The following is a 14611-nucleotide window of genomic DNA, read 5'->3' as shown; positions in this document are numbered from 1 at the left end:
TGGTACACAGCAAGAGTAAACACTATAGAGTATATGCTACCCCTATAAGTCACTTTTTATCAACAGCAACTCTGCTGTCTCTCCCACAATCAGGAGGATTTTTAGAAGACAATTTTGGTGACAAGTCTCTGTAAAAACTTCTAAAAATATGTGAGCTGACGCTTTCCTTTTCTCACAACAAATATCACTGCAGAAGCAATGGTATTCAAAATCATTCCACTGGACTTAGAATGTCCTCAAAATAGAGAGCAGGAGTTTAAAATACAATTGTGTTGCTACTGCAGTTAAATATGCTCACAAAACCATTTTTAAAAGAACGAATCCACCCACTACTTTTCCCCTAAAAATCCTTAATTGGCTCTTTCATCCATTCATTCACTGCTACGTGCCAGGTGCTGGTCTAAGTACTGAGATACAGCACTCAACAGAGCAAAGTCGTTGCCTAAAGCAGCACTCACTTTAGCATGGGAGAGACAGACAACGCACAAGAAAATACACATCAGTGCTGTGGGCATGAAAGCAGGATAGCAGAGACAGGCAGTGGGAAGGGCCAATTTATACAGAGTGGTCAAAGAAGGAAAAATGCCTCACTGTCACATAATAATCAAGCAAACCTGAAGAGGCATACTGCTGTATGGTTAAAGCAAATTTAATCAAAGTCCACCCAAGGGTCTAACTCAAGATAAGATTAAAGTGGTAGCAAATTTCACATTTGCTGGGTACCACCCATTTTCTGTTAACAAAAATTTCCTTTTACTTTTAATCCAGGGGAAAGCTGTTTCAGAAGGCATCCATCTCTTTTATGCCAATGGATGGTTACTGATGATTTGGCCTTGCTAACTCTAACGCTTTGAGGCACCAATGAAACACTTTCAAGAAGCTTATCATTTATTCAACAATTTTTGAGTGTTTTATTTCCTTCAAGACACCATATTAGGTGTTTTATGTTATCACCACAAATATCCTTGGGATATTTTCCCCATCTTACAAGATGAAGAAACAGACTCCGAGAGAAGATCACAAAGCTAATGTAGCACAGTACTAGGATTTGAACTTGGGCCTATCTGGCTGAAAACCCCAAGCTTGATTGATTTCAACTTTTGAAACTGCTTAAAAATAGCCTAGCTCTTCCTAGACCTTCCACTTCTTGGCCTCCTACTTTCTGACATGTCAAACAAACATGACCTTGCCACCCTCTGAATTCTGAAGCCTTTTGTTTACATCTTTCTTCCGGCATTTTTGAGTTATATTCATCTTATCTCACAAATAGATTTTAAAATGACCAAGAGTGAGCTGTGTTGTAAAATCACAGTATCCTTACCTCACAACACCTGGCACAGAACCTCACACAAAACAGCACTCCTATGCTCACAAACTGCACAGATTCTCAATACTGAGATGCTGATACGATCCTTTAGCTCTTCAACTTCCCTGATACAGGTTGGTACATGGATTCAGTTTCATTCAAGATCATAATCACTCCTACTGAGAAACTTAACCTCAATACTGTATCTCATTGTCAATGATATGGGCCAGTTATTCTCAAAGTGTGGCCCCACAACCAGCATCACCTGGGAACTTGTTTCCCTTTAGTCCTCCTCAATCAAAAATTCTAGGGGTAGGGCCCAGCCATCTGTGTTTAATGTGCCTTCCAGGTAATGTTAATGCACTCCACTTTGAGAGCCACTGAACTAGGCTGAACTAAAGAAACAGTTCAAAGTGAAGAACACCTTTAAGTACAAAGATGTTCACTGTTCAGCCCTGCATTAGTTTTAAGAACAAAAACTGGAAATGAAGTAAATTAATACCTGGCAAATAGAGAAGTTATAGCACTTCCAAATGACCAAAACAAAAAAACAAAAAAACCTGCAATCATTTAAAATGCTGTTAACAACAGGTTTTAAGAACATGAGAAAATACTTATACTATAATAAAGGTAGATTTTAAAAACTATTCATATTGCATGATCTTAACTATGTATAAAAATAGGGCTAGGAAAAAAAATAAGAGCAAGATAGTAACGTCAGTAGTTATCCTTAGGTATTTTTCCATAATAAGCACTTTTTAAATGTAGTCTAAAGCACTTTGAAATACTTTAATATGTTTCAATTGTAATTTACTCTCCTTTAATAACTAGAAATCTCGAATTGGACATCCATGTGGAGCCATTACAAACAGCATGGTGAACACGCTCTCTTTGTCCAACACTCTGAACTCCTGCTCCCGCAAGTGACTCTCAGATGCTCAGTATTTCACTGCACTTCACTTGCAAAATTCCAACCACTGGTAATCCAATTTTCTATAGCTTTTTCAACGGAATTTATATTTCCCTCATATCCATATCCAAAAATCACAAAAAACTTAAGTATAAACCACTTCACTTCTTACAGGAGAGTTATGACCGTTAATACTAGACAATGCTACAAAAACCACCTTTCCTATCAGCTCAGTGTACGGTCATATTCTCTTTTCTAGAAACTCCACAATGGCTGCCCAGCGCTCTCTACAATGAGAACACTTTCCTTGCTTCCTACAAGCTGCTGCAGCAAATACCCTAAACAACTGAGCTTTTCTCATTTCAGCTGCTACAAACACAAATTAGAAAACAGACACTATTCAAAATGTCAGACTACAGAACTATATTATTTAGGACCCCCTCCCCAAATCTCCCTGCTCTTCTCTGCCGCGTGTTAGTTTCCCTCACTGGGCTTCCTCTGTCTAGTCCACCTTAGGGACCCTACCCTTTCTCACTGCTTTCTTAATCTTTTTCACCTCCCTTCCCATCCCTCCTTTCTTGCAAACACATTCTGCACATACTTTTCCCCTTTCCACCAGACCACACCTATTCATTTATTCAACAAATATTTATTGAAAAACCCCTACCTTACAAGCACTAGGGGTATTAATGGAGAGAAAGAGAAATATATTTCCAATACTGCGACTTTGAAAGAGCATCACACACACAAAAAATCATCCTAAAGTATGTCACAAGCCAAGGGAAAGGAAATTGCAAGAAGTTGTAGAAGGACAGAGCAGGAGCATGACCCCTGTCTGGCAAGCCAAGGATGCTTTCCCAGGGAAACAGCACTTAAGTTAAGACCAAAAGGATGCGGAAGCAGCCAAGAGAAGAAAAAGAAGGGACAGGGTTCTAAGTAGAGGGCATACCTATGCTTAGGTCCACAAGAAATACAGAACATAATACACTCAAAGAATTGAAAGCATGTCAGTGAGGCTGGAGTGCAGAACGGCACGGAGAATACGAAGAGGTGTGAGGCTGCAGAGGTTGGCACCGGTCTGGTCATGGAGGGTCACGGAACTAAATCAAGGGTTTTGGACTGTGAATAAGGGCAACAGCTAGAAATCAGAAATCTCATCGTGACTGTGCAAACAAATCCCCCTACAACCAAGCTGCCATGCCAAGTTTATGACAAATCTCTCTACTCAAAACTTTATTCTCTTTCTTGTCCTGCCCCTGTTGCCCTTAGGATTGAAGAATATCAAAGAAAATGGGGGACTGAAACCAAGCAGGACCCTGTTTCTTATTTGTAGAAAAGGCTTCAGTCTCCTAGACCTTCTCTGAGTTCCAAAGTGCAGATTCAAGCAATCACTAATCAGAGAAGAGAGGGAAGGCAGAAACAAAGGAAAAGCAGCCAAGAAACAATAGAGTCCTAGTTCCTCCTCAGGGGATATACAGAACAATGCGACACAAATCTCTGTGTTGTTCTGCAGGAACTAAGACCAACCCACCCCAGCCTCCCAGGCAGAGGATAGTAACTACAAGCTGACCACAAGCATGCAGACCCCAGACTGGCTGAAACCAGAAGGCTGATGATTAAGACTCACGAACACCACCCTGTTACCTCACCACCAACTGATCAGAACAAAGTCATACTCCCTGGATTCATCCATACGGCTCTGTAGCTGAAATGAATGCAAATTCATTACTTCCACAATTTCCAGCACTGCTTCCTACTGCTAGATTAAAACTTGTCTCCTATACACATTCTTCTAATGAAACAAACAGGTGAGTAATTTTGGACTGGTTATGTTGGAGGTACCTGGGAACACTGAGGTGGATACATGAATGGGCAGAGCTTCAGAGAACAAGTAGGTCAGAGACACATATTTGGTAGTTACCAGAACGGTCAGATGGTAAGTGAAACCAGGGCACCAGATGAGATTTGTCAAAAGCCTATAAATCTTATTAAAAGGGGGTGGGGGAAGGAGGGCCGTGGGGAGGGAGATACCCATCTCCTTGGTTCATTTTAGGACTAAGTTAATGGATATATCAAAAAGCACTTCATTTCACCTCCCTACTTCTGTAAAGCTTATTCCTGTCCATTTCCTCCCTACCAATCTCTTTCTGACTTTCTTCAAATTATACGTCAAAGTGAAAACACTCACCATCTCTCTTCACAAATACAAAACGGTGAAGAATCCAAAATTCAACCACACTTGGCCTTGAAGGACACCTACACTTAATGTTCTGGAAAACCCCATGAAGGCCCAAAGGAATTCTCTAGTTTCCCCACCTCGGCTCTCTGCTTAACTCTTCATTCTATTCTAGAAATACAGTTTATCTCCTTGACTAGTACAAAGCTGAGTTGCATTAAATTTCTCTTGAAGCAGGTGGGGTAGGTAAGTGTTTCAGTTTCAAAAGAATCCAGCCTGTAAGCAAAATTAACATCAAAAGAGGAAGTCAGATGTCAAAATACTGAGCAAAATGATGCCGTCAATAATGAGAAAGGAGCACTGCAATGTGGAGAATCCACGCGCCAATCACCTCAAGGTACATTTCAAATATATATGTTTCAGATACAAACTTTCATTCCTCATCTGGGACCTATATATTTTTCCTTCCACCCATTATATTCTTTTATTAAAAGTAATACAGAGAAAACTCTTTTGAAATCAAAGTGAGACATATACTCCAGCTGCAACTTCAACAAGATATCATCATGACTAAGCTCACATGATTCATAAATTTCCTAAATTATGCAATTCTTAACAGTTCAAATGAAATCATTTTCAGTGACCTGTGGAGTACTCCAAAAGCCAGGATTCTATTATACATTTTTATTCTTCAGAAAATGTTGTCAAATCCCTAATCAATATTTAGTACTGCGCTGATGGTAACATTTATAGGATAAGAAGGCTATTAAACAATAAACCATGCTCTTTAACTATGAAATTATTCACTGGCCTTGACCAATTCAATCTAAATGGTAGGGTAGAGTTAAGCAACAAATTACATTCAAAGCTATCAAACAAACACACAAAAAAGTAATTCTTCAACAAAAGAAAAAATACCCACAAGGAACATGTTTATCACTAACTGTATGAACCTGACAAGTCACTACATCTTTCTGAGACTCATCTTTCCTGACACTTTATTTAAAAAACTCGACACTATCTCCAAGGTTCATTTCAATTCTAACAATCTCTAAGTGCCTCCATCAGGACTGTCCTTGTTTTCTCTCCTCAGCTACTTAATCTTATAGCCTGGACTCAATAGCATCAGCTCCTTCAGGGAGGCTTCACTAACCTTCCCTTGCTAGGTTCAGTGCCCCCTGATGAAAACAATACCGGCCATAATGTCTTCTCTCGTTCTCCTTCATATTGTTCTAAAAACTGTCTGTTCAGATCTCTCTATTCCACTATACGAAAAGCTTTTTGAAGATGGATATTATCTGATCTTTATACTTCCAATGCCACACATAATACCTGCATACTGTATGTGTTCTTCAAATATGCAGTGAATAAATGGGTAAGTCTATACATTTTTCTGGCATCAGTGTCCTGCACTTTGCAAAATAAAAACACATGGTCCAAAAACAAAAAACAAAACACCTTATGATTTGTGAATGCTGCTGAAAATTGACCCAGAAAGTAAGGTTTTCTTCTATAGTATGTGCATTCCTAGGATTCGTGCTACTTATTTTTCCACTTATGAACAAGAGAATAACAAAGGTGAAACAGTTGTGTTAGAGTGGTAAAAATATAATATCTCAAAATATATGTCTGTTCTTTTTATTAACATTTATCCTTACAAAATGGACCCTTACCCTATTTCTCCATCCTGACCACCTCTAACTCACAATTTTCCTTCAATTTGTATTAACTTATCACATGTCAGCACTTCCTACCAGGTTCTCCCTGGCCTTTCATTAGGCTAATTACCTGCAATCCATTTCAATTTGAGATTAAACACAAAGCAGTTGTTCAGGTGAGAACAGAACACCTTTAATGCCCTCCGCCAACTACAATTTTTGTCCATTAAATAAGAAAAAAAGAATCACCAGGTAAACTAATGCAAATTTTTTATTGGCCATAAAGAAAATCTACACAGTGCCTCCACCTGCACAATACTATATTATACGGCATCATGGTGAGATTTGGGGACCAAAACAACCATGAAACATCACTGAGGCTGTAACTTCTCACAGTGGGACAGTATACTGTCATACTTTATTACTAATTAATCAAACTCTCTTACAGGTTAACTTTTTTTTTTTTTGGCTTATATAACTGAGCTACTTTTTTTTGCTGGTTGTCTATTTCATACCTTAGCGTATATATGTCAACCCCAATCTCCCAATCCATCCCACCACCCCCACATGTTAACTTTTAACAGATAAAGGACCCTAACAGTCACAATACGTTTACACAAACTAACTTCCACCAAATTTCACATCTCTCAATGTTAGTCCATCCTTAAAATCCAAGCTCTTTAGGAAATTAAATAACCCTCTACTTTCTAGGCTCAGAAGTGATCAAATTGGCCGTCCCTGACAAGATAGCAAGGAAGGCATTCATAGTTACGGCACTGAGTTGGCCTGGAAAGTTTAAGTACCTCCAATAAGGTACCACTTAAATAACTAAATACACGTTTAAAATGTTCGCAAAACGCAACTCCAAGACAAGTTCTCCAGTCACCGCCTTCCAACCAGATTACCGCCTAAGCACCTCCCTCAGCAGAAAACCTAGTTCGCTGCGTCGGAGAGCCAGGAAGAGCTGTGGAGCTCTGGGCCTTCCCATCCGCCTCCAGAATTCTGCCTTCGGTGGGAACACAGTACAGGGTCGTTTCCCAGTAGGGCAGGGACCGGGACCACATCTCCCTCTAGGAACACGAGCCGCCGCCACCCCCTGCCTCCCCTCTTTCCCGAACACACGCCCAAACACAAACTCAGGGGACGGACGCCTCCCGCGTCCCTTCCCCATTCAGAGACAAGCCCATCTCCATTCCTTCCCAAACTCGCAGAGCCACACCCCCTGCCTGCACTGAAAACTCCGGGACGCACCACCTTCGTCCGACACCCCGCCCCCAAACACCTGACAGATCCGCTCCCCTGCTCGTCCCCGCGAGCTGCGTGCTCCAGGTACCCGGGGCCGGCCGAAGCCGACTCCCCAGGGTCTTTACCAAGTCGCTGGGGGGAGCCGAAGCCCGGCTCGTCCGGCGGTCGCGGGGCCAGCACGAAAGGAACCAAGCTGGTCAGCAGGAGGACACACCGCCTCATGTTCCCAGCCCGGCCACCGGCTCCACCTCCCTGGGCAGCCTTCGCCTGACGGGGGCTCGGGAGGCCGCTCACATCGAGAGAGGTGGACCCGCCCGGACCGGCGCCTCAAGCCTCTTATTCCTCCCGCGCCGCCTACCGGAAGACTCTGCAGCCCGGCTCGAGGCCCCCGGAAGTGCAGGCGGCGCTCGGAGGGGCTGGCTCAGCCGGCTTCCGGCCGCCGCCGCCCCCCCCGCACCGCCCACAGCCGGAAGCCAGGCGCCGCGCGGCATGCCGGGAGGTCCTCTCCACGCCTCTCCCGCTCCGGCGCCCCGCGCTGGCGCGCCGCCATTTCCCGCCCCTCTGCCCGCCCCTTTCCCTCTGGGGCTCGGCCGGCGCCGCCTCGGACGCGGCCAGCGGCGTCTTGAGTCGACCCAGTCGGGCCTCGCCTCTGTCCCCGGGTGACCGCCGCGAGGGAGGCGGGAGCTCGCGAGTAGGCTGTTAGCGGCGCCTACGGCCACCTCTCTGGTCTCGGTTGCAGCCACATCTGGTTAGGATCCCTGGTACCCTCTCTACTGAACGAGCTGTAGGAGCGCCCTGGGCTCCAGAGCGGACGGGAGGGGCGCCTGGCCGGGTGTGCGCGGGTGACGACCCAGTAGCGAAGGGACGAAGGGCGGGCCCCGGGGAGCCGGAGGCCCCGCGTCCACGCGCCGGCTTCTGCGAGACCAGCCTCCCGGGCGCACATGGGGTGCGGCTTGGCTTTCGCGGCCCAGCGTCGGACCACCCGGGCGTCTCAGGCCTCCGACCGTTGTAACGGAAAAGTCTTTGTGAAAAGAAAAAAGAAAAAGGCGCTGCCTTAGAGCACGTTTTCTCATTGGCCCCCGTGTATGTGGAGGGTCTACAAGCATTTCCAGAAACGAAATGCTAACCCTAACTCCTCATCTGCCTGTACAGGTTCTAGAGTGGTCCAGCCAGCTTCTTGAAATTCAACTCTGTGCTTGGTCACTTTAGTTTAGGTTGGAAATGTGCCGGGACCAGTTTGTGTTTTGTTTTGCAATCCTTTGCATAATTTTAGCTCTAGTTTAGTGAATGTTTATGGTACTGAATAAAACACTCTAATAACGTTGGATGTGAACTGCTATTTTGGTTCAGCTAAAGTTTACACAAGTAGGACATAACACATTTTCCACTTAAGAGTGAGTGGGAGAGTCTCTTCTCCATTATGAAATGGTAAATTGTTAGGAATAGAATATTAGTGCTGTCTGGTCAAGTTTCAAGGGTTTAAATTTAGTTTCATTGTGGCATGCCCCAGGAAAATCTCAGCATCTTTTCCTGACAGTTATTATCCAGAGTTACTGGTTTTGTGCATTTTTGGCTCAGCTGAATCTGTTGTGTTCATCTGAGGTATAAAATGCCTTCATTAAACATACATTGATGGCATACCTAATCAAAAAGTAAGCAGAGGTTCACCTCTGCAAATTGTATACAATTTTTAAAAAATGTATCCCATAAAACATGACAGTTGTGTATAATTTTTTTGGTACAGTATGAATATCATCTCATTTTCTGAGTATCCAGACACGTTCTCCAGCTTATAACTTTACTAGATCCTAGATTATATCCTTTCTGTCCCCCTCCACCCCACCCTTCACCACAGCTCTTCTACACTACCTTGCTCACAGACGGCACTTAACTGTTTAATAAATGCCATTTTAAAAAGTAAAATTCCTGATTCATTTTCTTATTCATATCCAGAAGTCCTAGATTTTCAGAGACAGCCAAGGTTTCAAGTAATTTTTCCCATTCACAAATCAGAACCCAAATTATGATTTCCAATTTGAAGTTTATCTTTCATTTATAAATTGTCCATATCTTTTTTTTTTTTTTTTGGCGCACGGGTTTAGTTGCTCCGTGGCATGTGGGATCTTCCTGGAGCAGGGATTGAACCCGTGTCCTCTGCATTGGCAGGCGGATTCTCAACCACTGCGCCACCTAGGAAGCCCTGTCCATACCTTTAAGACATGAGAGCACCACGTGGGGGAGATAAAGAGCCAGAAGAACATGATAAGAAGGACATATTTTTTTTTCCTTCCATCCTTCTTGTTTTTTAAATCGCTTTCCTTCCTTTTTATTTTTTAAATATACATCTTTAAAGGAGCTGATCTCCCTGTGCTATGCAGCAGCTTCCCACTAGCTATTTTACAATTGGTAGTATGTATATGTCAGTGCTACTCCCTCACTACATCAAGAGGGACATATTGGATAGAAGTAATACTCTGAGCCAGCTGTCTTCAAACTTTCATACTCTTAACAGAATTTTTAAAAAATATGTACCCCCATATACCTTTAACATTTTTTTCTTCATAAATGTAAGTAGTTGCAAAGGATGAAATTTCCAGCATAATGTAAACACATTTAAAATTAAAACTGTTTAAATTTACCCAATGGAATATAAATACCTGACAGATTTGATAATCACTGTGATAGCCAGCCTCCCTGATGGCCCCCAATGATCCCTGCTTCCTGATATTCACACCCTTGTAGAGTCCATCCCCTTCCACGCTGGACCAAGGTTGGTCTTTGTGGCCAGTAGCACATAGTGGAAGTGATGGTATTTCACTTCCAAGGTTAGTTTGTAAGAGCCTGTCTTCCATCTCAGGTTTTCTCTTGCACTCTCTCTCGTGGGTCATTCACTAGGTGAAGCCAGCTTTTGTGTCTTAAGAAACATTAAGGAAGCCTATGGAGGGGTCCATAGGAATGGAGGTCACCAGCCCACAGCCAGCAAGTAACAGACCTGCCAAAGACTATATGCCCAAGCTTGGAAGTGAATCCTCCAGCCCTAGGCGACTGTCCAGATGAATGTTGCCCCCAATCCAATAGCCTGACTGCAGCCTCATGAGAGATCCTGAGCCAGAACTGCCCACCCAAACCATTCCCTGATTTTTGACCATCAGAAATTGGGTGATAATAAATATTGGTTATTTCAAGCTCCTGAATTATGGGTAATTTGTTACACAGCCACTATTGTCTGTTTGAAAAATACATGAACAAGTTGACTGGATCCTGGGTTTCTCTTCTTAACACCAGAAGTGGTTCTTTTAATTTAGGATTTAAGAAAGATAAGTAAAAGATTGCTTGGGATTCACTCACCCTATTCTATAGAATGAATTATTTACCATTTACTTACTGCAAGTGAACTTAAGAGTAAAATATTTACATTTATTAAACACCTGTCACCACAAATGGTTCTGGAGCTAACTACCAGAGCCACACAAGCATAGGTAAGACCTTTCATCTAAATGATCAGAGACATGGCTGTCTGGCTCTGGCTGAGTCTGGGGGCTTCTTCTTCCGTTATCCTAGCTCTGTTTCTCTTATCAGCCACTATTTGTCCTATATCAATCCCACCAGTCCTTATAGATGTATAGAGTCTTCATCACTCTATTTCCAAAATGCAAATTATTCCTACATCTGTATGCTTTTTGCCAGTGAACAAATCTGTGAAGTTAGCACTTCGAAAAGTATGAGTCAATCCACAATTCTCCAACAGAGAACAGATCCCTCTTAGTGGAATATGACTATATACAAAGTCATATACCAAGAACTATAGGTTTCCAAGATTTTAGTTCAAAAAATTTTAATGTATTTCAGATCTTTTAGAAAGGAAAATGAAAAATATATCATGCATGGAGCAAAGCAGAATATTTGAGTATCCTCACTGATAAACAGATGGTTCTTTGGGATTTTTTTAATAAGCAAAAAAATAATCAGCCCTCTTGAAACTGGGATAATATTTCCTCTCAAGTTCAAAAAGGGAAGGAAACCAGCCATTTCACTGAAAATGTTATTTCAAGAAGATTCATTTCTAAAATCTTAGTAACAATTCCTTTCTCTTTTTCTGTCTGTCTCTCTCTCACACACACACACTTTTTTATGTCCTCTTTCTTATCAGGCATCTTTGTCTTTATTGCAGAATTATTTGCAGTGGCTAATCTGGCCGTTGTGAGCAGAGGTAGCATATCTCCTATGTATTGTTTTGCTACACGAAATATGGAACGGCATTGGTTCTTTTCCTTCTTAAATCCCTTTCTCTCTCCCTCGAGATCGCAGAGTAATTGAATCACATGAATAACTGAACATAGAGAATAGATTGGATAAAGAGAAAAAATGGAAACTTGTGCCGGTTTGAAATTACCTCAGGTCTGAAGTGGCCAAAAGTCATTATTCTTGGGTTGAGAGGCCCGAGAGAGAAGGCAATCGCCAATTATCCTCCAGTTCTGCGGTGGCCAGAGGCCTTAATTGAAAACCTGTTCCATTTAGTCCTTTTTAGAAAAACAGAACTCAGTTGTTGAATATTTAAAATCTGGTAACTCTACTAGCATTTTAAGTGTAATACCTCCAAAGTGAATGAAATCAGTATCTCAAAGTAAGGAAATCTTGCCATTTGCAACATGGATGAACCTGAGGGACATTATGCTAAATGAAATGTCAGACACAAAAAGACAAATACAGTATGATCTCACTTCCATGTAGAATCTCATAAAGGTTAAATTCAAAGCAGCAGAACAGTGGTGGCCAGAATCTGCGGGTGGGAGGGGTGGGGATGGGGAAATATTGGCCAAAGGTACAAACTTTCAGTTACAAAATGTGCGAATCTAATGTACACAATGGTGACTGTAGTTGAGAACACTGTTTTGTATACCTGAACTTTGCTCCGAGAGTAGATCTTAAGTGTTCTCACCACACACACAAAAATGGTACCTGCAAATGTGTTAACTAGCTTGCTTGTGATAATCGTCTCCCAGCGAACAGGTACATAAAATCAACACATGGTATACCTTAAGCATACACAATTAAAAATATATATACACACACTTTTTTTTGGTCCATTATACCTCAATAAGGCTGGAAAAAAAAATAATACCAAAGAGACCCACATCATACCTTTGCTCTCAATGGACTTACATTTCAAAAGATGAAAGGTACATAGAAACACAAAAACACATGCAATGTGATATTGGCCTAAAAAAAATTGGTGTCGTGCATTTTTTCCTATTAATTTTTAATCTTTTTTAAATTATTTACTTATTTTTTGGTTATGTTGGGTCTTTGTTGCTACATGCGGGCTTTCTCTAGTTGCGGTGAGCAGGGACTACTCTTCGTTGCAGTGCGCGGGCTTCTCATTGCGGTGGCTTCTCTTGCGGCAGAGCACAGGCTCTAGGCTCATGGGCTTCAGTAGTTGTGGCATGTGGGCTCAGTAGCTGTGGCTCACAGGCTTAGTTGCTCTGCAGCATGTGGGATCTTCCTGGACCAGGGATCGAACCCGTGTCCCCTGCATTGGCAGGCGGATTCTTAACTACTGCACCACCAAGGAAGTCCCTCTATTAATTTTTTAAAATGAAATTTTCATTTTGGAATAATTTTAGATGTATAGGAAAGTTGCAAGATAGTGCAGAGTTCCCATATACTCTTCACCCAGCTTCCCCTAATATTAATATCCTACGTAATCAAGGTGTGTGTATCAAAACTAAAAAAATAACATCAGATTTCACAATTTTTAAAAATATATACATTTTTATAGTCTAAAAAATTGTGATAAAATACACATAACATAAAATTTATCATTAGTGACATTCAGTACATTCACAGTGTTGTACAACCATCACTGCTATCTAGTTCTGGAATGTTTTAATCACCCCAAAAGGATACCCCATACCCACTAAGCAGTCATTCTCCATGGCCCCCTTCTCCCGGCCTTTGATAACCACTAATAGGACTGCACAGTTTCTGTTTCAGGATTCAACTCAGGATGCCATATTGTATTCAGACACGTTGACTTTTTATGGTTTAGGTCATATAAAGCTATTTCTAAATATTTTGTTCTGTAGAGAAGCACCAGTTAATATGCTTAGTTGTGGTAAAGGAAACTGTCCAGCTCAGTCCCTCACTATCTCTCCTCTGTACGGGTCTAACTGCCTCTGGTTTTCTCTCCACCAACATCTCTACTTGTCTTGGATAAACTCGCTGAAGGTCTCCTCCTCGTGGCATGTTTCTTGCTTCTGTTACAGTCCATCCCCCTTTGTTGTCCCGCATTGTTGTCTACTGATGGTATGTTGCTTTTCTCCACAAGAGTATATGTTTCTGAGGCAAGGACCATGCTACCTTCCACAGCAAGTAACACAGTCCTGTGCAGAAGGCTATTCCCATTAAACAAATTAGACAATTTAATGCTTGTAATGGGTGGAATTGTGTCCCATAAAAAAGATATGTTCAAGTCCTACCCCCCTGTATTTATGAATGTGAACATATTAGGAAATAAAGTATTTGTAGATATAATCAAGCTAAGATGAGGTCCTGCTGGATTAGGGTGGGCCTATACCAGGGTCCTTATGAGGAGAAGTGACGCAGACACACACACAGGGAGAATACCATGTGACAGTGTGGACAGAAGTTGGAGAGATGCAGCCACAAGCCAAGGAAAGCCAAGGGTTGCCCACAACCACCAGAAGCCAGGAAGAGGCAAGGAAGGATTCTTCCCGAGAGCCCCCAGAGGGAAAATGGCTCTGCTGACACCTTGACCTCGGATTTCTAGCCTACAGAACTGTGAGAGAATGAATCTCTCTTGTTTTGGGAATTCCCTGGCGGTCCAGTGGTTAGGCTTCAAACTTCCACTGCAGGGGGCCCGGGTTCAATCCCTGGTTGGGGAACTAACCCTGCAAGCTACACAGTGCAGCAAAAAAGAAAAATAAAACAAAACCTCTTGTTTTAAGCCACCTAGTTTGTGATCATTTGTTATAGCGGCCCTAAGAAACTAACACATGCTCATGGAACACACCCTGAGATTTCCTCCCCTTCTATCTTTTCTTCTGAAATTCCTTTTGCCCAGGACATATCACTAGCTACCAAAAACCTACCCATCCTTCAGTGGCCATATTAAGAGACTTTGTGGGTTCCATGTCTCCTTTACCTTTTTTTAGTAGTTGTCACCTTTTGAAGATCTCATGGTAACTGAAAAAGAGTAAGCAGAGACCTGTTAACCAACAGACTTCTAGGAGATTTTTTTTTTTTTGGACACAAAGCATGTACTAAGCCCGAAGAATCAGGCAACCCCCTAATGC

General features: G+C 42.2%; 1 protein-coding gene across 3 annotated transcripts in view; it reads right to left on the bottom strand.

The window, feature by feature from the left end:
• The window catches only part of ADAM17 (ADAM metallopeptidase domain 17), a 47335-nt gene extending 39578 nt beyond the window's left edge, over nt 1-7757 (bottom strand). The window contains exon 1 of one of the 3 annotated variants that reach the window (XM_057741207.1): nt 7654-7757. Coding sequence is in view for 1 of the 3 variants with exons in the window: in XM_057741208.1 (XP_057597191.1) it covers nt 7421-7517 (97 nt within the window). In the remaining 2 variants the exon portion in view is untranslated. Of the gene's footprint in view, nt 1-7420 lie in introns of all 3 variants that reach the window. The other 2 variants (XM_057741208.1, XM_057741209.1) reach the window with 2 other exon arrangements.
• Nucleotides 7758-14611: the final 6854 nt, after the last annotated feature.

Source organism: Hippopotamus amphibius, chromosome 7 (assembly GCF_030028045.1).
Source record: "Hippopotamus amphibius kiboko isolate mHipAmp2 chromosome 7, mHipAmp2.hap2, whole genome shotgun sequence".
Lineage (NCBI taxonomy): Eukaryota > Metazoa > Chordata > Mammalia > Artiodactyla > Hippopotamidae > Hippopotamus > Hippopotamus amphibius.
The sequence above is the reverse complement of the archived record's forward strand: the minus strand, read 5'-3'. Positions and strand labels throughout refer to the sequence as shown.